Source organism: Diorhabda carinulata, chromosome 1 (genome assembly GCF_026250575.1).
Source record: "Diorhabda carinulata isolate Delta chromosome 1, icDioCari1.1, whole genome shotgun sequence".
NCBI lineage: Eukaryota > Metazoa > Arthropoda > Insecta > Coleoptera > Chrysomelidae > Diorhabda > Diorhabda carinulata.
This window is the reverse complement of record NC_079460.1, coordinates 18,028,810-18,055,770: the sequence shown is the minus strand read 5'-3', so window position 1 is coordinate 18,055,770 and position 26,961 is coordinate 18,028,810. Positions and strand designations below refer to the sequence as shown.

The 26,961-nt window shown below is 30.7% G+C and overlaps 4 protein-coding genes across 4 annotated transcripts in view; 2 read left to right on the top strand and 2 right to left on the bottom strand.

The window, feature by feature from the left end:
- LOC130895398 (cubilin) overlaps positions 1 to 9,082 on the bottom strand; it is a 69,632-nt gene extending 60,550 nt beyond the window's left edge. The window contains exons 1-10 of the mRNA XM_057802650.1: positions 8,957 to 9,082; positions 6,849 to 6,978; positions 5,869 to 6,180; positions 4,611 to 4,714; positions 3,695 to 3,836; positions 3,394 to 3,529; positions 1,844 to 1,944; positions 1,562 to 1,688; positions 1,154 to 1,480; positions 880 to 1,067 (exon numbers count right to left, since the gene is read on the bottom strand). Of these exons, the coding sequence (XP_057658633.1) occupies positions 880 to 1,067; positions 1,154 to 1,480; positions 1,562 to 1,688; positions 1,844 to 1,944; positions 3,394 to 3,529; positions 3,695 to 3,836; positions 4,611 to 4,714; positions 5,869 to 6,180; positions 6,849 to 6,978; positions 8,957 to 9,030 (1,641 nt within the window). The 5' untranslated portion in view covers positions 9,031 to 9,082. The remainder of the gene's footprint in view (positions 1 to 879; positions 1,068 to 1,153; positions 1,481 to 1,561; positions 1,689 to 1,843; positions 1,945 to 3,393; positions 3,530 to 3,694; positions 3,837 to 4,610; positions 4,715 to 5,868; positions 6,181 to 6,848; positions 6,979 to 8,956) is intronic.
- A 1,005-nt stretch (positions 9,083 to 10,087) lies between these two features.
- Positions 10,088 to 13,405, top strand: LOC130890726 (ras-like GTP-binding protein Rho1). The gene is made up of 2 exons (XM_057794980.1): positions 10,088 to 10,587; positions 12,958 to 13,405. Exons 1-2 carry the CDS (start codon positions 10,245 to 10,247, stop codon positions 13,194 to 13,196), a joined length of 582 nt encoding a protein of 193 aa, XP_057650963.1. The 5' UTR covers positions 10,088 to 10,244; the 3' UTR covers positions 13,197 to 13,405.
- Positions 13,406 to 14,807: 1,402 nt separating this feature from the next.
- On the bottom strand, positions 14,808 to 22,483 carry LOC130890710 (GTP-binding protein 2). The gene is made up of 6 exons (XM_057794957.1): positions 22,021 to 22,483; positions 21,609 to 21,796; positions 19,036 to 19,458; positions 18,502 to 18,666; positions 17,464 to 17,811; positions 14,808 to 17,303 (listed from the first exon to the last, which is right to left on the bottom strand). Exons 2-6 carry the CDS (start codon positions 21,792 to 21,794, stop codon positions 16,749 to 16,751), a joined length of 1,677 nt encoding a protein of 558 aa, XP_057650940.1. The 5' UTR covers positions 21,795 to 21,796; positions 22,021 to 22,483; the 3' UTR covers positions 14,808 to 16,748.
- LOC130890716 (COX assembly mitochondrial protein 2 homolog) lies at positions 22,344 to 23,103 on the top strand. Its single transcript, XM_057794969.1, has 2 exons — positions 22,344 to 22,701; positions 22,857 to 23,103. Exons 1-2 carry the CDS (start codon positions 22,621 to 22,623, stop codon positions 23,028 to 23,030), a joined length of 255 nt encoding a protein of 84 aa, XP_057650952.1. The 5' UTR covers positions 22,344 to 22,620; the 3' UTR covers positions 23,031 to 23,103.
- The last annotated feature ends 3,858 nt before the right edge of the window (positions 23,104 to 26,961 follow it).

Sequence of the window (26,961 nt, the reverse complement as noted above, 5' to 3'; positions counted from 1 at the left end):
AAACCTTTTTTCTGTTTCAAATGTCTTACTTTCTCAAAGGCAACTTTATCAAAAGAATTCATGCAGATATTAACAATGAAAGGAAGTGTGTTTAAAAACAATTTCAGCTCAACTTCACTCAAGTTTTTCATGTTCAAAACCATACTTAATTATAAGGCAGTGAAGTGTCCCTAAACATTTATAATCATAATTAGGGTACATATTTAATGTTGGTACTATATTGACTCCATAAAAGATATAAACTCTATTTCATTAATTAATTTCGTTTGATTGTTTGATATATAACATCCCCCACTTGTACTATATGATCAATGATTGAATATGGTATTATAGTTAAGTATTCAGATCGTTTGATGAAACCATTTCCTGACTGATATCCATGTTCTCGTATGAGATACTCAGAAATATTTAAAATAACACTTTTTCACTATTCGGTACTATATTGTCTACTTCAAAGGGTCCCCAAAAAACCATCACTCTCAATGAAACACTAGAATTAAGTAAAAAAAGCCGCATTTTTACTAAAGAATTATGATTATTAAACATAAAATGCAGCGCTGCGAACCGCCCCTATCCTTAGTCGAAACCAATTTAAATATTGTGTTTAGACGCACGTGCTTTTCGGTGGCACTGATTTTTTGCCAGGGTTACTAATAATATGAAACTAAATTCAATACTTTTGTAGTGTAAATGGGTAATATAAGTGCTTCTTTAAAAGTCGCCTCGGTATATTAGTTTTGCGATCGGAGCTCTAACACTCAAAATATTCCTGCAATTAAGAATTGAGCTAACAGAATTGGTGTATTTCCACGAACATAAGCACCAGATGATGATAGTTATGAGAATAATTCTGAAATTTCATTAATAAACTTAACTTACTTCCAACCAATCGTTTCTGCAGTTGGGAGAATCCTCAATATCAAATTTAGTTATGTTCACTTTAATTACTTTCGCCGTGGAATTTAGTATTATGGTCCATGCACAATTAGAACGATGGTTGTACGTTTGGATATCTCCACTAGGATATTTAAGTGTGCCGTTATCAGTTCTTAAGTAGCCACCACAAGCTGCAAAATATATTTAATAAATAGTTTCAACATGAAAATTTCAAAATGGTACGAAATTTTTAGTGATTACATCTCAATATATTCACCTTGGAGTTGTGATTGACAATAGGTGCCAACAAATCCTGTCTTGCAACGACACACTAGACGATTGTTTACATTTTGACATTCTCCATCATTTCGGCAAGGATTCGGAGTACATGCATCTGTTCGTAAAGTTTCACAGTTCCTTCCAGAATAGAATTTGAAACAATCGCATTTGTAATTTCCATCTATGGTGTTTACTGAACAACGTCCGTTGATACATGGATTAGGATTGCAAGGATTTAATGGGGCATTAGAACGAACACAACCATTTGGACCTACACCAGTACCGATATATCCCAATGGGCAAATACATTGAGTAGCACCTAAACCTGAAATAAAAAATTAGATTCTATAATTAAAATGTATTTGCGAGTTTCGAGGTATGAGCCAAGTACCATTCTTGCACTTACTTGAACTGTCCCTACAAGTAGCTAGAGGATGACAACCCCCATTATTTATATTACACACTCCTTGATAAGTACACATTATACCATTTCCTACATATCCTGGCGGACAAGGACCGCATACCCTCGATCCCTAAACGTACAGTTAATTTTTATTATTGATGTAAATTGTAAACATTCAGAGGAAGGAATAAATATGTTTCCAAATGTCCTTTATACGATTTTAATTTTGCGACAATTTTATTTCACATGTAATTTTTTGCAATGCGGAAAATTACATATACTTACATGAGTATTTATACATAGAACTGCTGGATTTGAGCTACAGCCTCCGTTATTTATCAAGCATTCATCTATATCAGTACAGTGATATCCGTTGCCAGTAAAACCTACATATATAATAACAAAATTATTACTTATTCCCTCAAAATTGGCCATGATGTTCCAATTATCAATGTTACACTCTTTACAGTGTGATCTATAGGATCATTGAATCCATACTCAATAGTTACGATTGACAAACCTTATGACATTGAGCAATGAGTTGCATGAGGCTCAACACTATCCTTTATTGTCCATTTACCTATGGTTTCTGAACATGAACATTGTTAGAAATATAGCTTATTTCATGACGTTGAAATTTGCTTCCCTAAAATAACTATCCATATAATGAAAAATTTTTTCACAGAAACTTTTCATATACAAAGGTAGGTTGTTAAAAAAGTTTTCGACTTCACCCTGAAGACAACATCACTTATGGATATAATTTTGGGAATACATTGAGTTTCGCACTGAAATTTAAAGCATTTTGAACGCTCAGTTCGTGAAGATTTTTCTGAAATAGGACGACGGCCTTTCAGGACAACCAAAAACTGCGTCAACGACCGACGGATTGAAGTTGAAGCACACATGTTTCATACAGTGACTCAAGCATTACGCATACGTAAGCTATCCGCCCACTGGGTGCCGTGTTTGCTCCCTATGGTCCAAAAGCGTATTCGTATGAACATTTCCCAGACCGTATTGACGTGGTTTCATAAAAAACATGACGTGGTTTCGTTCGTGATAACTGGATCCACCATTCAAATGATTCATTTTTTAGATAAGACATAGGATTGTGTTCATCAAAGTAAAGGCAGAAATTGCAAAGAGGCGATCGCATTGGAAGAAAAAGGAAATGCTTTTCCATCAGGACAACCATGGCTAAAATTCACGAATTGTACTTCGAATTGGTTGTTACTTCATCATATTTACGAGATCTGGCCCCTATCGACTTTTCTCTGTTTTATTACTTCAAAGTTTCACTTACGGTGATTTTCATCAGACGAGGGCGTTATCGCATATCTATTTTGATAAGAAAGGCGGCAAATATTATTTGGAAAAGTTAAAAAAATTCTAGAATCGCTGAAAAAAGTATATACACGTAGAAAAAGACTATATTAAGAAATAAAAATAATTATGGAAAAAATATCTGCTTCCTTTCTTAAGTCAGATATTTTTCAGACAACATCATTGTTTCTTCTCAAAACATCAAGCGAAACATTAATTCTTTGATAGTCGCTTTCGCAGTTTGGAAGATGTTTTTGTGTACGAATGTACGTCAGCTTTATTGAGTGACTATTCACTAACACCTGAAAGATCTATTGTACCATATGTTTCTGGATAATGAGCCAATACTTATTTTTAAAAAAGTATTAGTCAGATCGGAACCACAATAGATCAGATATAACGTTTTTACTACATTACTCACTGAAAGATTCAGTACAAATATTTCAAAATATACTATACTATACTAAAAAAAATAATACTCATCCTATGTATTATGATATCTACTTTACCTGGGGGGCAGTGGCCACAATAAAAAGAACCAGGAACATTTATACATTCCACGTTAGGTGCACAGGATGTATGTGTTGAAAGACATTCGTTCACATCCACCGTGCAAGGGGCATTTTTTCCATCTGTTGTCCAGCCCTAAAAATAGTTTTCAATAACACTAACGGCTAACACCAATATTTATTTTTTCGGTGATTTTATTGATGTTTAATATTCAATAGTTTATAAAAAAATGAACCCAAAGTAAATAATGATATTAATTGCGTTTTGAAAAAGTATCAAACTATTTTTTGCGTTAATTACCGGATCGCATAAGCATTTGTACCCATCTTTGTTATTGTGAGACACGCAGGTTCCATGACCACATAACTCTGGACCGGCAGTAGCGCAATCGATACTTTTCCTCATACAATGTATACCAACGTATCCATTAATACAATCACATCTAAAAAATAAAAGTGTCATTTAGGCATAAGGTCATTCATTGTTTTACGTGATATAATATGGAAGTTCCGAATACTAACTCATAACAAAAAAAAAAATTGTTAATGGTGATAATCAATCTCGATGAAAATGTTTGATGAAAAGGACATATTATTATTAGAATAGCATTCGTTCACATAGTAGAAGGTACAGTAAATATGCCCTCAAATTATTGCGAAATGCGAGAAAAGATGATATCGGCATGTGGTTGTGCATTTTCTGGCATTGTAACATATTGAGCCTAATTCTGTACGTGGATTAGGTAGGTAAAGGTCATGCTCCGCGATCCTAAGTGGATAGCCGAGCAACGATCTTTCTGAAATTGGAGAAGCATGCTTATGAATTAGGCAAATAGGATTCAAATATGAATAAAGAAGGAAGAGTTAGAATTTTCTATTATTCAAGAAGTCCCTGCACTGAACCCTGCTGTATAGTCCGAGTAAATATCTGACAGCTCTCTTTTGTAGTTTGAAGATTCGCTCAAATTGAGTCACACCACACGTACCCCAAGAGGAAAGATCATGCGACTCAATAAGGGCATAATAAACTGTAAAGAAATTGGATAAGTGCAGTTCTTTGGAAACGCAAAACAGGAGGAACTTAATTTTTTAGATAAGGCGGCAATATGTAACTCCCAAGGAATTGTCCACAACAAGCCCTAAGAATTCTACAAATCCAAGGCAGCAATGTATTTTTATATGATAAACCTGTTATAGAAAATATAGGAATTGATTACCTGTAAGATCCAACTAAATTCACGCAAATACCACCGTTTTGACAACCCAAATCAGTTCCTCCAAATCTAGTACATTCATTAACATCTAATGAACAATCCTCGCCCTGTAAAATATCAAGTTAAATGTATATTGAAAATTATCTACAATTCAAACACTGGTAAAGAAAATTTGATCTTTGTCGAGCCACACGAACTTCATTCATATTTTCCACTTTTATCGGTTATCAAAAATAAGTAACTACAAAGAATTTCATTAATTAATGAAATATGATTATTTTAATGAACTCAGTTCAAATAATCGAGTATAAGCTTTGGAATCATGACATATTTTGAAATAATATTCATTAACTCTGATTTTTTTTTACTCATGTTTCCATAAGTTTCTTTTAAATTAGCAGCATGGGCCAGAAGTACGGAAGAAAATACTTTTCCGTATAATATAGTTATACTGCCTTTTATCTAGTTTCAGAAGCGCCAATGAATAAACGCCCAAAAAGAAAAATTGAATTTGAAGTCTTCATTTGTATCATTATAATACACCAGCTCTTCATTTTATTGATAGAATGACCTGAAGAGGTCGTCATGACGTTAAAATTGGTTTATTTTAGTTTCATGTTGTAGCAAATTCCATTGTTTTAGGCGAGATCCTGAGTTGTGACTACTTTTTATAATAAATTTGCGAACCAAGTCGTTAAGGTATTTTGAGCTTTCGAGTGTGGCTTGTTTGAAATTTCTTCGAACTCACATTCATCGTCATCAACGGTTCGTGATTCGTGTATGTTCTTAGAATTAATTTATATCGGTGAGACAAAAAAAAACATGATCTTTTCGTTTGGTTCTAATCATGGGTACAACAGACGGCATAGGACGGGATCCTTCCTTCCATTCATAAAATTCTTAACACATACAGAAAGCAAAAATGTTATCTTGACAAGCCTCAAGGAACTTAAAATACTGACGATAATTCTATCACAAGCTTGGTGTGTCAATCTGACCTGTCTGTTTAATCGTGACCGTTTGTTTGCGTTTATCATTGGTTGTACGAATCAACACATCACAAGAAATCTGAAGCCAATGGAAATTAAATTATTGCTGCTTATTAATGAGTGTAGGCAGTAAAACCAAATTAACCATCAGAAATCGTGTGACATACCTATAGTGTAATTAGTTAATAATAAATCTAAAATAAGAGATACCAATTATATATATAAAATTAGTAATAATTGAAGATATGCTACTAAAAACATGTATGACATACCTCCCACTGTGGAGGGCAATGACACAAATACCCTGAAAATAGATCCTGGCAAGTTCCTCCATTCTTGCAAGGATTGCTAATGCAGTCATCTATAGTTAATAAGGTTTGTATGGACATTATTCTTCGCTGTAATAAATCTACTCTACGAGATAATTTTCTAAAAGTCAGTCTTGAAACTACTTGGTCAGTTATGTTTGCGTGAGTTCCATTAGGTAGTGGTTCGAACGGTTTACTTTCCAAAGCTTCAATGCGATCACTGAAGGAAGTTAAAGTTTGTTGATAACTATCTGTAAGTTGAGTGGCAGTTTGGGCCTAAAAGTGACAAACCGGTTTTTTACTTATATCCATATACAGTATTGCAGACAATTTGAAGAAACATAGAAATTTGAATGTAAACACTTTTAACTCACTTCTAGTGTAAATTTTCGTCATCAATTTACCGGGGAAAAAGTAGAATTTAGGAGGCTCCTTTTTGTGTTTGTTGTTTTATTTGCATTTGTGGCATAAACTGAGATTAGTGCAATTATTCAAATAAAAAATTGGTAGTTGTATTCAAAATTAACGGATATGCAAAAATAAGGATCTTATGAGAAGTCTTTCAATGTCATTGGGCAAAATAGAGAAGTAAATATTAATACTTCCAGTACCAATGTTTTTGATCAAATAAATACAGGCCGCGGCCTAGAGCCGGAAACAAAAGAGGGTCGCAGCGTTTTGTAAAAAGTGAAAAGTAAAATCAAAATAAAGCCAGGTGAAGATTTCATTTTGATGTTATTGTCCTTCCTAGAATGAAAGCAGGAATGGTGTTGTGTGGTGAGGATTCGAATTTTTTAACTTACCGACGTTTCGACCCTTTATTTGATATTTATCAAGGTTAAAAATATGAGGTACTTTATAACTCGAACAAAAAGTTATTGGTAGTTACTTCCATTAATAAATATGACTTTCTGAGTTTAATTCATTTGAAAACAGAGTCTTACCTTTTTTAGTATTGATAGAACATTAACATTATTTATGGAAACAATTGATTGTCTATTAGCTACAAAATCAATATTTTTCCCAGGAGCTGCTACTATTTGAAGATGGCCATTATTAACTCGGATTCGTGGTCTAGAATGAAAAATTATGGAATATAAAATAAATGTAATATTTATACAATTAAACTAAACTATCAAAACCATTTTTTCGACATTTCTAGTACTACCTAAAATATACAATAGTTTTTGACAGACAAGATTTTGGACAAATGTGATCTGGAATGAGCAGAATGTTCTAGTGGCAAAGCATTAAAATTTACTTTTCTATGTCTACATGAGTATTATTTAAAACAGCAGTCGTAAAATTCATATCGCTTTGCTTAACTCCGCCATCATGGATAAGTAGTATCAGAAGAAGAAGATTGAGAGATTTTTACGTGAGTTCGTTTAGTTAGTTTCTATAATATTACCAGAGATGTCTTTTTCCAATTTATATCCATTTAGTTATAAGTATAACTGTACCATTATTGCTATCAACAAAGGCTACTTAATTTCATTATTGTTTAATAAAAATCTGTAGAATACATGTACAAAATGTCCCATTGAAATATTTTTCGTACTCTATTAGAGCAGAAATATATTGCAAAATGATTAAGCCCATTGTTGTAACAGCTTCCAATATGTTTGAGTAAAACTTGACAAACAGTTCACACATAATTTAAAAAGTGTTTAAAACGTGCTGTTGAGATCTTTTTCCCTAATGTCGTAATATTTATTTCATCATATTTGTTTTATTTTTACTTAAATCTCATCAATGCGACAGACTTAATACTTTCAAAGTTGCATGTATTTGAAGGTGACATTTAAAGTATCTAATCTTATTTTATTACATATTTCACACAAATCAGATTACTAAGATATTTTGTTAACTTTAATCTAAATTTCATTATTTACTCTTGCAATTATGAAACTACTGTATTCAGAAATTGTAAACCCTAGAATTGGATGTTGATTGAGCAGCGCAATTACTAAGAAGGGATTGGAGTATAGATTATAGAGATCTACTTAATGTGCTAAGCGAAGAAGCATACATATATCTTTCTCTTTGCTTTCGATCTGCTCTCCCGCGTTCCTTACCAGGAAAAGGGCGCAGTCACCTCTTCATCATGGATATTGAACATTGTGCGTTATATCTGTCGTATACCAGTGTCCAGTAATCAACCCGATGATCAGCTTCAGTTGATTACTTTCAAATTAAATACGACTGAGTACCAGTACCTTGGATAGCCCTCTGAAGGTGTATGGTATACCTGTTCATAAAGCTGTTTTCAGTTTTCTGTCCATTAGACTTTTGATAAAACCATCAGGTACGCTAATATGTCTCCCCTTATACTTTCCCGGACACCAGAGACTAAGACAAACTTGACATAGTTATTCGTTGACAGCTTTTAAAGTCACTCATTTCAATTTTGTATCACCTTTTGTATCTCCACCCAGAAAAACTCCAAAGCTTGCCAGTTGTCGCAGTAGATATTGGTGTATTTTTGGGTTATCAACCTTACAATAATTATTACGACCACGACCTAAATTCTAACAGCACGCCTCTGGTAATGGAGCAAAATTATCTTTTGTCACTGATGTTTAAACAATGTGGTGAAATCGTTTGGAATATTTGTAATAAACCGCCCTTTATTAGCTCGAAAAGAAAAAATATTTCATTCAAGTGTCTATTTTATACAAAAGTTTTTCCATATACAACAGAGCCGGATTTGACGGAAAGCATCCGGGGCTGCAGCTCCGGAGTCTTCACAAAAGAGACTTTTGAAATTTGATTTCAGATAATTCTCGTTTTCGATTATATTTATACATGTTGGTTAAATGCTAGAGAAATATACTTGGTTTCACAAAAAATTTATTATTATCGAGTGAAAGTCATTTGGAGAGACTCCACTCCTTTCTTGACCCGATGCCACCAAACCTCTAAATCCGCCCTTGAGGAAACGTTGTAAATTATTGGTAAAATGATCAATGTATTTATGATATTAAAGACTTTACTTTGTGCTTTAAACCAACAAATTTATTTGAATTAATATGAATTTTTATATATTCACCTGTCGCCGTATGTTTTAATTCCATTTGAACAACTTATATAAATAATAAATAAATAAATGTTTAAGGAACCCATATTAATATTCACAAGCTCCACATTTTAACGCTACAGTTAAAAATAAGTAACTAATTGGAATGTTATATTCTCACAAAATTTATAATCTAACGCAATTGTTAAGGGGCGTTAAGAGTATCAGATTTTATTTGTATCATAGAGGAACTCGCATAAAGGTAATTCGATACATCTGTAATATTAAGGGATATACATTTTTTTCAGCTTTAAATATATTAATATCCCTTTTGACACAATTTTTAATAACGGGAGCTCATGAATTTTAATATCAATACTTTTTTCTGTCCCTTAAAGGATGCCATAAATTTTTGCAATTCTGCAATTGCAATGAATAAAAATACACATTGTATTCAAAAAATGTATATTTGAAATAAAGAACATAAAATGGAAAATAATATAGTCTAAATAGTCGTTGGCATTCTTGAAACCTGGCTCTTCGATTTTCGAAAACTCTTCGGCACATAGAGCAGGATAAGTTACCTATTTCTTGATGAATATTATTCTTTTATTGGAATATTGTTATTAATTAATTCACGTAGACTCGACTTTCAAGAAACCCAAAGAAAAAAAACAGCTTGAGATTGCTGGGAGATCTCTGCAGTGCCTCCTTATCAGTTCTTTATCAATATTTGTGCAAATGATTCAATTAAATTTATACTTGGACGCTGATTAATATTGAATTTTTTGTGATAGGATCGAAATAGATGACGTAAGGATCATAGTTTTTGAAAAATGGATTTACACAGTACACGTGTTATTTTCCCGTTAGGGTGACTGAATTTCCAAGAAAGGAACCGCACAAGAGCAGCCTCGACCGCTCCCTTCGCGCATTTCTTAGGCTAGACCGTTTACAAAAGAGCAAAATTGTATGGCTCACTTTATATATAACAGGCATTCTCTGGCTCAAGGGCAAAAATATATGTTTCACCCTATATATAAAAGGCATTCTTTGACTCAATGACGTATATCTTATTCATAAAGTCGGTCTTATTTATTGTAATGTGCCTATAATGTTAAGGACAACCTTTATATCAGGTTTGCTACGGTAAATACATAAAAAGTAACTGAACAAGGTAAAAGAATGCGTACTTGTTTGAAATCTTCTAGAAATTTGTAAGATAAGATAACAAACATTATCAGTACATACTAAGTAGGAATGAATTTGAAACACCTTTAAAATATTTGCATATTATAGAGGTTAAAAAAATTTTACATAAATGGGTATAATTAAAAAAATCGTAACAGTCGGTGATGGTGCTTGTGGAAAAACATCTTTATTAACTACATTTAGTTTCAACGAATTTCCTGAATACCACGTACCTACGGTATTTGATGCATATTCAAAAGATATCGAAGTAGAAAACCAGCAAATTACTTTAGCTTTATGGGACACTGCAGGAGAAGAAGATTATGATAGGCTAAGACCTTTGTCCTACAGTAGGACCAATGTTGTACTTATATGTTTTGCTATAGACTTTCCAGACTCTTTGTTAAATGTTAAAGAAAAGTGGTGGCCTGAAGTGAAGCATTTTTTACCCTATGTGCCATATATACTTGTAGGTAAGATCATGCTCAATTCTCAATTGGTGAATATTTATATATGTGGTTTGTGTTATCTTTTAATTTGGTGTAAGTTAATATATTTTCTTTTATTCTTCTAAATGTTCTTAATTTTAGGTCTCTTCTGTTTTAAAATTATTTTTTTTTAAATTTGTGAAAGAAAGATGAAAATTGACGTTTCGACTTTTTGTCTTTTTCAAAATATTTCAATTTTTATCTATTTTTCAAAAATTATTGAAAAAAACTAATTTTTAAACACAAGAGACCTAAAATCAAGAACATTTAGAAGAATAATCATATATGAATGGTCTAAGAAATAAGAAATTAAAGTTTTTCCTTTCCTATTTCCGAACAATATCTTCTATTACCATATCTGCAAAAAAATTACTATTCAAAGATACAGGTACTCAACTGTGGTACTTCGTGGTTTAATGAATGAAAGATCGTAGTATACATAATTATTCGATCATTTTGTAGCTTAATTACCAGTTTAATAATTACCATAACGACTTTACTATTAACAAATTTTATTTTTATATCGTTTAGGTACGAACGGTAGATATCTGTTGCTATACGCTGTTGTACTTGCTGTACTTTGATAGTAGGTAAGACCATTTTCTTTTCGAAATCAAAGTGAACTTACTATTCGAAAAATAGTAAAAATAAGTGACATAATCGATGGTAGAAAAATTTGGGTAGTCTGCATTGTTTCCAAAAATAATTGACCTTGTAGATTTGAGACTTCAAGAAACATAACCATGTTGAGAAATTTTTCACAAAACTAAAGTACTAAATTTCTTTAATTTCTTATTTCTTGGACCTTTTGATATATTAATGCTTCTAAATGTTCTTGATTTTAGATGTATTCTGTTTTAAAATTGTTTTTTTAATAATTTTTGAAAATCAATACAATCATAAGAAAAATTAATTTTTCCTCAGTCCTTACATCTCAAATATGCAGCAGTACTTATCCAATCAAATTATTTGTAGTTTTATTAGAATTTACAAAATAGAGCTATAAATTTTACTTAAATTATTTTCGTTCTTATAAATGTGAACCATTTCTAAAAATTCTCATTTTCGTGTATTAGATTCCGTTCCAAGAATTTTTGAATCTTTATAATTGAATTTTTGTTTTTTTTTTGATATTCCATGGTTCGCTAATGCAGTTTTATTTTTTTATCGTATTGATATTTTAGCCTATTTTCTAAATATTGAGATGTCTAAAGTACTTAGGAAGTCAGTATCTAATTCAGCCAAAAAAAATACATTAGTTTTTGACAATGTAAAACTAATCTTCGACACATTTTCATTATGCCTCTATATATTTAACCAAAAAGCATTTTTTGGTCCTATACGTATATTCCATGTAATTATGAAAATAACTTTTGGAGTTTTTTCCTCAAACTTAAATGCATGAGATCGCTGACCCCTATTTTGTCTAAGCTTTATCGCCACCAAAAAATAAGCGGGAAAACAGTTAAATTGATTCCATTTATTTGAACTACTTTTTTCTATAATAATATTCAATAGTGGCATAAGTGACGTTTTTGATTCTATCGTTTCCTCGTCTAAATATTTACAAAATCACTAGAGTAAAAACAACTTCTATACCGCATAAAACCACGTATGATCTATTATAGTATATTGTTATTCAGTCCAAATCGTCCTAAAAACTGGATAGTTCGGAAAGTCGGGGAAAAACATACTTACTCGGCATCTACCTACCGTATTACGCGATTCACTGATCTGAATGCAGCAGTTGAGATAATCGCAGTTTTGAACCCCCGGAGCTATAATGAAAAGAGTTCGTGTAACCCAGATGAATAATAATAATAAAAGTATTGCAAGGCGACTGAAAAGTATTAAAAATTTTCTTTCCGATAAATAACAGAAAAAATTCCATTAGTTTAGGTTATTACTATTTAAATTATAAAACTATAATTTTTTAGGCTTCAAATTTTTTGAGAGCTTTTGCACCTCTTATACACTAGCTGCTTCTGGACACAATTTAAACTGAGAAAAGTTAAGTAGTGGCAATGTTGAAACATCTCATATAAAGGCTTGATACTTTCCGAGGAATTGTGGAATTTTATTACAAAACCATTCGAACACCACTGATTGAGAAATTATTTAGTTTATGCATGTAAACGTTTGAAAAGGGGAAGGAATTATTGATCTTTAGTATAATTTCAGTTTTTCACTAGGAAATTATATCAATGTTGCTGCTCCCAAATTAATCCCTCTTTCCCATCCTCTATGATATTTTTAATACTCAATTTCCCATCTTCTATTAAATAAAATTCAGTAATCTCTTAGGGTAATTACTTCAACCATGCTACCTGGTTTAACAGCTTTTTTTAATCACAGGTAATAAATTGGATCTGAGGAATGACCCCGAAGTGGTAAAATATCTAAATTCAGCGAATTCTCATCCTGTTAGCCAAGAAGAAGGAGAAAAAATGGCGAGGAAAATTAAAGCTATCAAATATATGGAATGTTCTGCTAAACACATTTTTGGAGTAAAACAAATTTTTGAAGAAGCAGCGCGAATAGCAATTCAAACTAAAAAGGAGAGAAAAATTAAGCATTATTGTAATTTTTTGTGAAAATTGAAATAACTGAGGACTAAGTTTCCTTTGAAAAAATCAAGTGCTTGTACCATTTCTGAGTAGTTTATAAGTATATAACTTGTAAATATACAATTTTGTTATATTCTATTCACTGATTCATGTACTTATATACATATACAAATCATTTTCTCTATATTCATGACATGTAGCTGAAAGTTACCAATAAAATATTTTCATTAAAATAATCAGTATGCGATAACTTTTTTAAATGACACATAATTAAGAATTTTTCTTTTTCAATTTACCACAGTTAAATGATACTTTGTGAATTATATCTCCTGAAAATTATATAACGTTTAGCTAGTAATACTGGACTAGTAATACAATATTATTTATTGAACCACCAAACCAACTGAACTTCTAGCAAAAATGAAAATCTTAAAGGACAAAAATGGTTGTATACACAAATAGTATAAAAGCAGTCTTCAAATGAAAATTTTCAATTTTTTAGAACAAAAATCTTAATAATGGTGGCTGTAAACGAGATCTTGGTTTTCTCATTGAATTCGGATGAATTTAGTAATGACAAAGTATACGAGGTTTGTTCGAAAATTATCGAGCCTACTTTAACACGTTCCCAGCTATGATCCCACTTTCTAAAGCAATCATGGAAAGCAGTTTTCGAAATTATCTTCAGTTCTTTCATCGCTTTAGTTATTTCAAGCATAGCTTTGTTGTCGAACCAATATCCTTCGAGCGGCATTCAAAATCACTTAGACTACTAAGGCTAAATAACTCGGTCATCCTGGACCAAAAACTGACATTCAAGGACCACATAGACTACATATAGAATAATAAACACCTTTGGTGCACATCAAGGCTAACCTTATTCCCAATCCCTAGCGAATATTTTGTATCTACAGCGTAAGGATACACTGCCAAGAGTAGAGGGGATTAGCAGAAGAAAACATCTGAACCACCAATGCGAAATATCTGGAATCGTCCTGAACCAAGGTCCTTTCAAGGACCACGTCGACCAACTAGTGAACAAGGCAAAAAACAACTGATAGATATTAGAGCCATCCCTATTTCCTTTTTGCCGTAGGCATCTACCACAATGAGAAACTCAAAGCCCAGTAAAACATCAGCCTGAAGCAAACAGTGAACATCTCTTGGCACATCACGACTAAGCAGATCTACCGACAGTTGGGTCAAAAGAAGATAAGACAAATGGAAAATGCTAAGAGTCCAAGAGTCAAAAACCCACATCAATAGCCAGCTGAGGTAGCTGTATGGATACAGTAAGGAAAACTACGCCAGGCATCCAAGACGAAGGAAACAGCTAGACTACGAACGTGGGGACAAACAATGGACCACCTATAACCGGACTGCCGATCCATGGATCAACAGGATTTGGATCTGAAATAGATATAGCAAGTGGATGATTCAATGTTCGAGATCGTTTTTAATCGACGGATAAAATAAGAAACTCTTCCTGGAATACATAATTCTTTAAGTGGTGCATTTTGGAAGGACTAGGTGTGTATGGTGAGGTAAGTTTCATATTGAAATTTTTTGTAGATAAATTGTTTATTCTTTGACATAAAAGGGATAAATAATTGTTTTAAGGAAAATGAAACACAGGTAAGTGATTAAATCATTTTATTTAACACGAGATCTACCAAAATGGTACATAGGGTACTGTCGCATTGTTTTAAGTGATTCAAAGAACTATAAAGCTAAAATATTAATACTGTTTCAAATCTACCTATACTTTGCTTAAAATACAATCACAGATTCATTTCTTCACATTACAATATAGAAACAGCAATTTCACATCCTGAGTGTATTAATAGTAAGAGTTCTTAGAAATTCCTCTATGTAGACGATAAAGAAAATAAAGTAAAAATAAATTAAAAAAAAATAAAAATAAACTCTAATACAAATATTAAATACTAAATTAACTTATTTTCAAACTTGAGGATTATTTAAAAAAAACATGAAAGCAGCTCTGTATGTAAACTTTTCAAATTTTCAAAGGTAAAAAAGGCAAGTAAAAATTTAATTGTGGATGTCACTTTAGCAGTATTGAAGAGAAAATAATGTTTCTAAGAACCCCCTTAGATTTACTTCATACTACAGAATAGTTTAATTTTGTTAATCAACTTTAAAGCTCTTTCCTGTCAATTTTATAATTTGTACATTAAAATCGAAACGGTACGAGAATAGCTACAATTTGTACATTTTTATTGCTAGAAATATCAAGTGTAACTGAAATGAGGTTGCAATTTATAAAACTAACTTCGTAATCACTGTTAAATGATCTGTTGAATTGATTCCCCATAACTACAACATTTGAAGGGCTCAACAACAATCGAAATTCAGATATGAACTACCACAAAAATATATCCTAAAAGGTATTAAATATAAAATATTTTATAGTACCTTCAAATACACTTCAACTGTTCATTGAAAATTTCCTTTTTCAAGAAAAAATGTGAGGCTTGCATTGAATACTACTTATTGAATGACATACCCCATAAATGAGGTATCATTGTGAACATAAAATTAGTTCTTTAGATAAACAAATCACTGCTTTGATATGTTTTTTTATAAAGAAATGAATATTTTGACAAGTTATATATCTCTTCAAATCACTACTGCTTTCCGAGGTATGTCTTTTGGAAATTCACATCCTTCTTTGTTTTCCGAAAGCTTGAAAGCTGTACTTCCAAATATCACTAGCCAGTGATACTAACTGATGAGTGTAAAAAGGTAGTCCTCATTAAAAATCGTACAATTATTTTTATATACTATATCAAGAGATAGGGTGACAGTGTGGAGTAACAATTATGTTAGTGGTCACGGTTAATAATGTTTAGTAAGGTTATTACTATAAAAAGTTTTCAATTTACTAATGTCGTACGTATTTTGATTTTAATCAGGTCACAATTTTTTTTAAAAACATTAACGCCGTCCTCATTACTTGCTTTAACATTCAAACTACCAAGAGCTGGAGAATTAAATATTGTAGAGAAAAATGACAAAATATGAAACATGTTTTGTAGCTTTATTCATCATACTTTTTTTATGTGGTACTAAGAGAAACAAATCCCTATAACCCCATTAATTATAAATTTAGGATCAACTACTATTCAAAACCTTTTTTTAAGAATTTTTCTATGCTGCTGCGTATTTCTAAATGATAAAAGAATATGAATTTGTGAAGTGATTCACAAAATGCACGATATTTTATAATTTTTTGCTTTCTCAATAAAATTGTGAGCTTTCAATTAGTGTTTTAATCCAATCAATATTTTCTTTAAAATTAGTAGTGAAAAAAAAGTTATATACTAGATTATTTACAAAACACATTTTCTAATTTTTCTACATGAAAAAAATAAAACAATCAAATAATTATGCCTGAATTAGCAAAATAATTATATTTGACTAGATTAATATCAGTAAATACATAAAATAAAGAATTTATAATAATCAATCGATTTTATCATAATCACTTAAACTGTATAAAAAGTTGCAATAATTCAACAATGAAAATAAATTATTTAGGTTTCATAAAACTCCTAGCTACAGAGGGAAAATTTGAGTGATTTCACCTATACCTTTAGCAGATCCTTCTCTGAATAGTAGTCTCTGGCCTACTGAAACATACTCAGGATGTACTTTGAATTTAAACAATACAGAATCGCGCTCATTGGTATGGATGCAAGTTGATGAACAAATACCAATTACAACTGCCGTTTGCCGAATATTGCCAATATGAACAGTCGTTTGGAAACCAGGATAAATAGCTGTGGCATGGAATAGTACTGATACACTAGCTTGAAAATATAGGCAACCCTTGGCGTTCTCTTCTGAACTTAACAGTACCATACCATTTCTTAAGCCAGATACATAGGTATTAAGGCATATGGCAGCACTCTGTCCTGCACGTACCATTCTACATGGTACTCTGTTGCGGTGAATCGATTTGATCATAACATTCTGAAAGGAACCATCCTTCATTGGACCAATTTGCATTTTGGTGCCTTCAGTTATTACTCCCTTGGTTAGCAGGCCTCCAAGAATTTGACCAACATCGCCAGCCTTAAAATTCTCGTCAATATGAAATTCTGGAGACTCCTGAAAAATAATGAGACAAATCATTTTTTATTCCATCATGAGCTCGAAGTTGGGTTGGATATTTTCTTTTTTTTTAAGTTTTAAATAGAAGAAATATTCATGAAAATCGTAATTGGACAGCTTAATATGTTTGTACTTGTAACGCCTTGAATAAAGTTACCTGCTCCAATCGTTCTTTTTCTTTAATGCTTATTCCTGGTGGCAATACATGTAAAAATTTCAAAAGCAATTCCAATCCTTCGCCACTCACACTAGATACGCAAAAAATAGGAACAACATTTTCTGTTAATTGATTTGCTCCAGCAGTAATGACATCATCCAGGCTTTTAATTATCAATGGAACTCGCCTACTGCCAACTTGTTTTAAGAATGATTCAAGGCTCTGAAGTGTACTTGTGGGCTGTACTAAATCAATTTTAGTTATCACAATAAAAAAGGGTACATTGAGGGCAACTACTATTGCCAAATGCTCATGCGCCATACCAACTGCTCCAGCTGTACTAGATATCTAAAAAATATATGATGGCTTTCAACCTTATTTGAATAATATATTAATATCTGTTCAATAATAGAGAAATTGGTAACAAACAAATTCTAATTAATTATTGATGTAATTAGTATAGGAATATAAAAATAGATGCAATATTTATACTGAACACACTGTTTATTACTACTCCACAACACTCATAATGTCTGGTCCTTCAAGGCTTCCATAGGTTGCTGTTTCATACTCTGATCAAAGGACCAGTTGTAATTGTGAGTGTCGGTGTAGTAGTACTAAATATGTTTAATATAAATATTACGAACTGTTTTCAGAAATTCCAACTTATCTGCGAAATTTGTTTTCAAAATATCAAGTATATTGCCTTAACATGCAAACAATTCTTCTTTTTGAAAATTTCAATATACTGTTCTCCCCTATCCAGTTTATAAGTTTATCACATGAATCCATATTTATCTATGTGTAAAGTTGACTTATGTTCAACATTTTCTGGCACTAATCTAATCATTTCCTGTAACAATTTTTTAAAACACAAGTAAAACGTATGTATTCCAAATGTTCCTTTCCACTCATACTTCACAGTTTTAGTTTTCATTTCATTTCTTTCCAATACTTTTTGAAATTTCATCTCATTTCATTCTTATAAAAGTCACTGATTGCACAACTAAAATGTCCCAATATTATTTAGCAACTTACTACAAGCATTGCATGATGTGGAGAATAACCGGAAAGTCCTTGAATAGTGGTTCTTAGATACTTTTTATGTCCAGCAAGATCTAAAAACGTAACTAATTTAGTTGAGGAATCACAGATTTCTTCTGCAGTTATTAGTTCACTGTAACTGTAATTAATTGGCTGTCCCTAAAAAGTAAAAAATACCAATAGCACACGAGATGGAAGTAAAAAAAGCATAAAAATTTTTATTAGGAGATTTGAAATATTTTCAAGAATATCAAGTAAGAAGGAGAGTACCTCTAATTAAAACTGAAAATCTGCCATTTCTGTACTATTGTTATAAATTGTATAAAAATCTATTAATTGTAATTTGATAGGCAGAATAACCGCACTTGAAAATTGGAAGTAGAAAACAGTCACAAAATACTATAATCTCTGTAAATATTATAAATTATTTTATACAACTTCAAAAAATCACAGTATTTGTCTGATGTGGAGGTAGATATAAATACTGGTATAAAAATTGAAATTAACAGATATATGCAATATTTTTACCTGAGAATTGAATCCTAGAATCTCATGAGAAATTGACGACGTCCGACCACTCTGAATCTCATGCAAATGTCTGAACATATTTAAGCGAGCCCGCCCACTGCCATTGTCCAGACTTCCTTGAGTTAAAACTCCCAATAAAGTGGATTTACCAGCATCAGCATTCCCCAGAACGGCCACCCGTATTTCAATGTTATTTTGATCATCTGGTATTTTTCTAACCAATACTTCAGCTACACTTCGACCATTATCTAGAATGCGTTCTCTTAATATCGTGGTTGTTGCTCCTAATTTAACAGCCATCTGCTGCAACGATTGAAGACTAGCATTCATATCTCTTTTGGAAAGGCCTGCCAAGATACCACTGTCCTCCACCCCAATCTCGTAAATGGCTTCACCATTACCTTCACGCAGTCTCCATTTTAACTTAAAACACAAATACAATGTAAATAGATTCCTAAAAACAATCCCAATTCTGTTTATTTGATTTCTAATTAAATTTGAGTCAATTTGAAGCAGATTTTATTAGTACCTAATTGTAAAGTTAAATATATGTTATTTTTCAATGTGACAAATATATCTATCTTTAAAATATACATAAAATTCATAAATAGACTTCGATATTACAGCATGAGAGATTTATAACTCAGTAGAGTTTTATTTGACAAGTTATGCTAAGAGCTAATATATGTAATCAATAATTTCATAATCAATATATACTATCAAAAAATATATGATCAAAAATAAATAAGGTGTAAATCATAATTCATATAATTATATAACACCATAATTGGAGCCAAGTAACTACATTATTTTTAAAAATTACTTTTTAATGTTAAAACAAATCAATTGCGTGAATTTTTGAAATGTTTACAGTAAACATACAAAAACTGCAACAAAAAACTACTGAATAAATCTCAATAATGTCAATAATTTTATTAAGAGATGGATATCTTATAAACAGAAGAGTAATATTTAACTTTTTTATTGTTAAACAAATTTAAAAAGTGTTACAGCTATGCATTGGACTGTTTTTCATAGATGCACGAGTCTAAAACTTTTTATTTTTAATCACTCTAAGTTGGAAACCTTATTTACGTTCTTAATATTTATATTCATTCTATAATTGAAACTCATCTGTGTGGAATTATTCCATCACCACATTTTGAATGGGAATTTTACAATTTTAATAATAACATATTTATTTTCTTTTCAAAACATGAAAATAGATTTATATTTAATACAACTATAATTGACATAGGAAAATTCTAAATATTTGCAAAAGTTCCGGATTAAATATCAAAATATATAGTACTACTTTTTCTTAAAATATAAGTTCAAGATCTGAAGTTTGTTTCAATATTCAGTTATAAAATATTAAAATATATTAGCTGCTTTCCATTTACACCAAAACTTAGATAATTCTCTCCTGTAATGTCGTAACTCAGTTTAAATCACGTTCATTTTCAGTCTCACAAGTGAGAGTTTTTACCCCCAATCTGCACAAACTGTGAAATTTAAAAAAACTTTATATTGCTGAACAGAGGACTAAAATTGCTTTCGAGCAAGGTGCCACACGACATTTGGGTGCTGGTAGGGGATAATATTTTCATACTGTAAATTGTTAATTTAAGAATAAAAATCAACCTGTTTCAGGTTGTTTTCTCATTGTACATAATAACGCTAAAATTAAATTTATTCCATACATATGGACAGCATTGTATAATATTATTGATAATATTAACTCACATGACATGTTCCTTTTATTCAATGAGTAGTGGCATGATTATTTGAGTATAATATACTAACATAACTGAGTCTCAGTTAACTTGAATGTAAATAGAAAGTAGCTATTGTTTACCTTTATTTCAAACACAAATTGAAATTATAACAAATGTTGGAAATACATTAATCATTACTGTTTAATTAGTGAAGAATATTATGAATGAAAGATGATGAAATATCTGCAATTTTCTCAACTACAACTCTTAAATGGTATCACATATCCTCAATGTTATCGGTTTTGGAATAAGGGGATTCCCAAAAAATTAAACAACATCCCAATGTTTTTTTGTATAATAACCTCCACCTGTTATAGCAGAAATTAAAATGCTGACAAATCCAAGTATTAATGATCTTAATAAACATAAAAGATTTATAATGGCATCTTTAAGATAAAAATAATTAACAAGTTTATAGAATCAAAAAATGGGCATATAACTGTAACAGACCAGTACAATTGAACTGAAAATTAGTTCCTATAAATTCTGAAAAATTCAATTCATTCAGAAAAAAGAATAACTGACTACTGTATGTTTTATTTGCAACTTATCATGTAACATCTAAGAGGTATTTTGTTATCATGACTTACAATGATTTATCACTATATTATGTTGTGATTTAATTTACAAAAATAGTCGAAAATAAATATAACCAGCAATACCAACGAGACAGGAAGTGGATAAAACTATACTGATTAATAGAAGCTCGAAATATTTGTAGAGATAACACCTTGTGTATTACAATGTCTAATAGATAATTATTTTTTCAATAGAAATAATTCAAACAAAGCTTACCTGAGTAACTAAGTGTTCAAATCTTTGTTTTGTCGGATTAACAATCTTCAATTTATATTCAACGTTCCCAAGCTGAGGTTCTGGAGGCAAAGAAGTCTGATTATTCATATTATCCAGAGCAAATTCTTGATTGTTTGAACAATCACTACAAGACCCTGGGTCGAACAAACTAAAGAAAGAATCCATATCTGTGGAACCAAAAATATGTTTTACACAAAAGTACGAAAAATTACATCACAAACCATATTGTTTAGTATTATGAAATGAAGTGAAAGTAATTTTTGTGTACACAACTAACCTTTGACAGGATAAAAATTATAATTGTTCTTTTAGGAGTAACTATTAATAAAATGAATAAGGTTGTATGAAAAACATATTTACATACGGACTTCTGTTTGCTATTGTTACTTACTTCCTTATTTTCCCAAACTCCTCAGGGTCGCATAAAAATAAACATTTTTTAACTAAATGATTGAAGTGAATGTTAACCAAATACTTTTCGACGTGTAATAATTTCACTCTATATTCATTTTTGTATAAATAAATGACACAATCAAACAATAGTAATTGAATAAATAATAATTATAAACAACCTCAAATGCAACCTTTGAGAAACCAAACCTCGGACTTGTACCAAAATACTCGGTTAACTTCGTTTTACGTCAAATAGAAGCATAGTAGTAGCACCAAAAAGTGGAATTTTTCCCATAGTTTCAGGTATTTTTAGCCTTATTATTCGTAATAATACCTGCTCCTCATCTTTGCCTGATGCGAAATTAATCATTAAAAATAATAAAAAAAACTTGAATTTTAAATTCTATTCTGTGATTGACATACTGACATACAAAACTAACGTGCTATGATTCTTATATGTCACTTAATGATTATGAAAATAAAAGTATATACCAGGTAAAATAATTGGATATTGGAGCACTAATTATTTTAGACAAAAAAATTATTTTTTTATAAGTACTGGTGCATGTAATTCTTTTACAAAATCTGGAACTAAGAAATGCATACAGACTTAGCACCGCATTTACATTCTGATAATTGTAATGAGTTAATAAAACTATTACAACAATGTCATAACGAGGTAAATACATTTATTTTATACCAATAATATATATTTTATTATACACTTGACTCATCTTGTCCAAACAAATAATTTATTATGGATATTGAAACATTTGCTTGGGATATTTTGATGTAAGTAACACATTCTATATATTTTAATACTATTCATTTTAGAATCCCTTTCTGAGAATATTTGGAAAGTGTAATTCTGAAGATCATCGAATGGTAATGTGTTTGAAACAAGAGAGATTACAGAGAAGAAAAAGAAACTATCAAAAGTCTTTAGAAACTAAAGAAAAGTTAAGAAAAATGTTTGAGGAGGAAAGAAAAAAGAAACAGGCAATTTAAATCTCCTTATTTTGTCTTATGTATATAAAATTGTGAATGTGAAATAAAGTAGTGAATCATCTTAGTATTCATATGTGGTGACAATATCTATTCTCCAATATCAATACTTATGGTAATTTCTTCCTCCAGTTTTATCATGTCTCCAATTCAATGTTTTACCTGACCCTTCTCCAATGTTGTCAATTGAACTTTTATAAATTATGAATATGAATTTATTCGTAGTGTCAATTTTCATCTTTTCACATTTAATATTTTTTATTTATTTTTGTTTTGATAGTTATTGCTTTAACATCACATATCATATTTGGTATTATTAACACAGTATAGTAGTAGGTTTAAATTTCTTAATAAAATCTGTGTTTTCATCCAATACATATTTTACGATAGACCATTTTTGAGAATATCAGTTATAATTCCATTTCTTTCATACTGATTTTCATATTATAAAGATCAAAATTACAACAAAATTTAAAATATATGCGATTAATTCTTCAATTACAAAGTAAAAGTACTGAATAGTCAATTTTTTTCTCAACATTGTTAGAAAAATAACCAAAAAAATGTGTTTCATAATAAATATTTAACATATAGTAATTAGTATTTGCTCAAATACCTTTTAGTCTTGTAAATAACATTTCTCAAAAAATTTAAAATTGACATTTTCTGTCCAATGTATACTTTAATATGATGTGAACAGGATTTAATGGTGTCATATCATTAGTACTAACCGATACTGCATGAGGAGTCAAGTGTTACCATTACAATGAGTTATTCGTAACTGTATGCACCATAAGCCATTTTGTCATCACATTTCGTCGAGAGATGTTACAAAAATCAAAGCTGTAGTGCCCTAACCCACACTGATTTTTATAATTTGAAGAATTTTCAGATGCAACAACTTTGACAGTGACATAAAAGGAATACAAGATTTATCTTCAAATATAAAAGTCGTGAGATAGGAGAAGGAAGAACCCTCCTTTCATGTGAAAACCTCTTATGAGAGTAAAGATTTCCAAGAGGTGGTTATAAGAAATAATGATAATTGGTTCTGATCCCAGTCTTCACAACTAAGCCAAAGATTGATGCAAACAAAAAGAAAGACTAATTATATTTATTTGAAGCCAGTGTGATTCCCAAATCGTACCTACCTATTTATCAGGCCATGCTAGATTCAAGAAATTAAAATTCTCGTTTGTTGCTCAATATTATTTTGTTTTTTTGTTTGTTGTTCTAACATCAAATGAAGATTTACTTAAGTTCAAACACAACTTTTGTAGACGAGTTTTAAATTTTTTTGTGTTATTTTTTTACATTTTTAAAAGCTGTTCGTAGATTTTACATCACTTATCAGTAAAGATCTCTTCAAACTGTATCTACACCGAATTTGGTACGCCTAAGTATAGAATTAACTAATCCAAAAAACATTTCATTTACAATCCCTTTTGTTTTGGCTTTCCTGTAAAATTAGTATGTATGAGCTTGTAGCACTATTAAAGCAGGAATGAGAACCCTGGTATGCTACTATTTTCAAAGGTTTTCCAAATTAATGATTGGAGTTGTGTAAACAAGTGATTTTGAATACTTCCATGAAAGAAGATACTGAATAGTCAATGCTTTTCTCAAAATTGTTATAGAAATAAAAAACCGTGTTTCATAAAAAATATTTTAGATATTGTAACATTAATTCCTCGGCAGGACACTCTTCCTCAGGAATTGGTATTCGGCCTCAGTTAAAGTATATAAATAACAGATACTCGGATGGGATGAACAATTAATATTAAATTGGACACCTCCAGCTTTTTGAGGAACGACGTTAAAAATTAATAAAAAAAATGCGTAGAAGCTGGAAATACCTTATGAATTAAATAAAAATTAAACTATCCAAAACTATTCCCGGACACGATTATCTGAATAAATATTTATTGCTAACAATAAAAAAAGTTTCAGCAACAAATGAAATTATTAAAAAAATAGTAAAAAAAAAACGAAAAAACGCAGTTATAAATTAAAAAGAACTCAGATTTATTTATATATTAAAGATAAGAATGGGACTTATCTATGGAAATCCAAGATGGTTGCAGCTCTTAACTGAATTCTCAGATGTTGGAGTGTGTTGAATTGCTAGTCTGGTAATTGTATTCTTTGTCGTGGAAACTCCCAACCTGGCAGCTGTAGAACTGCAGGAAAAAAATATAATAAGAAAGGTAACGGGAACACAGATGGAAATTACGGAAGAATGAACGAGTAGAAAGAACAGATTTGAAAAAAGAGCTTAGGCTCTAACATATTAAAAAAAAGTGAATTTAAATTTTTTTAAATATAACCAAACAGGAATCTATTCTATTCGTTCTGTTCCCCAAATAAATAGAAAATACGAATTCATTTGAAAACTATTATACAAAATTTGCTCAAAATAAAAGGAAATCCAGAAAGATAATTGAAATTTTTGTGAGTACAAGCAATACAAAAAAGCAAAGAAAAACTTACCAGCGAATATAAAGAATAACATCGTCACAGATTTATTAAAGTTTAGTTTTATTTGGAGTGTAGATAGGTAACAAATTAATTTTTTAAAAAACTCCAAAGTTAGAATAAATAAATCCGAAGTGACTACTGTGCCACAATACGTGAACAAAGGAATATTCAAAATGTTTGAAGAAAAACGTAACAAGTCGAATGGCATATTACAAAATAGTAATTAGTATTTGCTTAGAATCTACTAAATATCTTTTAGTCTTGTAAATAACATATACCCTATATTATGCTACTATTTTCAAAGGTTTTCCAAATTCATGATGGGAGTTGTGTCAACATTTGAATACTTCCGTGAAAAAAATTGTGTTCTGGTGACTAGTACGGCAGCTGAGGGGTATCATTGCCGTTTCATACTCCCCTCAGTTTTAGAGCGTTTTTCTAAGTTTTTTGATGCGTAGAATCGATTTTTCGAGGATGCCGAGCCTAAATCTGGTCTAATAATTTGTTATAAACAATTGTTTTAAAAAGATCTACAAAAAAGGTCTTCAGTTTCTTGCCAAAAATAAATATTTAAAAAGTTATCGCTAATATAATGAAAAATTGACTTTTTTCTGACTTTATCGGTCATTACTTGGTTCCTACATGACGTAGAAAAATTTAAAGCAGCTCATTATAACCGTTAAAGTTAAAGTATAAAAATGAGATGTAGTACACCTTTTAAATATTATCTGTTAGAAAGTAATAGAAATTTAAATGTGCAAAATTTCGTGAAAAAAACAAGGAAATTAGCTTTTAAGTGTACATAAATTTAAAAAAACGTGATGTTATATAGTAGCTCAAAGTGCTAATTTTAAACACCAATTATGTTTCCGACCCTTAGTAGTAAAGAAAAATGAATTGGCTGTATCTAATTTATACATTTCGTTGATTGATCGTAACTTTCCCCTTACAATAAATATTAGCACAAATAAAGCAATTTTAGATACTATAATAAACTTAATTACTGGAACAAGAACAGTTCTTTGAATCATGCACATCGATTAGGTAATATTGTCTGTGGCCAATAGCCTTACTCTGAGGACATCCCTACTCGTACTCACACACACAATTTCCATAGTGTTCAAAATGTTAGAACATTTTCAATTATCACTTATATGTACGTGAAGCAATACTTTTTGAGAGTAAAGATATTGCTACCAATGTCAAATTCTATCAGATACCATATTTTAAGAGCTTTCTATGCTACTCACGAGCAAGGTAACATTTTGAAATTACAACCTGACAAATTAAACCCAAAATATTTTGGATTTGAGATAGATGAAACTATTTTAGTTCTAAAAAGTAGCTTCGTTGTACTAACCAGCTCACGAATTGTAATTGCACAAAATGTGATACAAAATACTATATGTAAAGAGTTTAAATTACCGCACCTTTCTTACATATTTGTACTTAAATG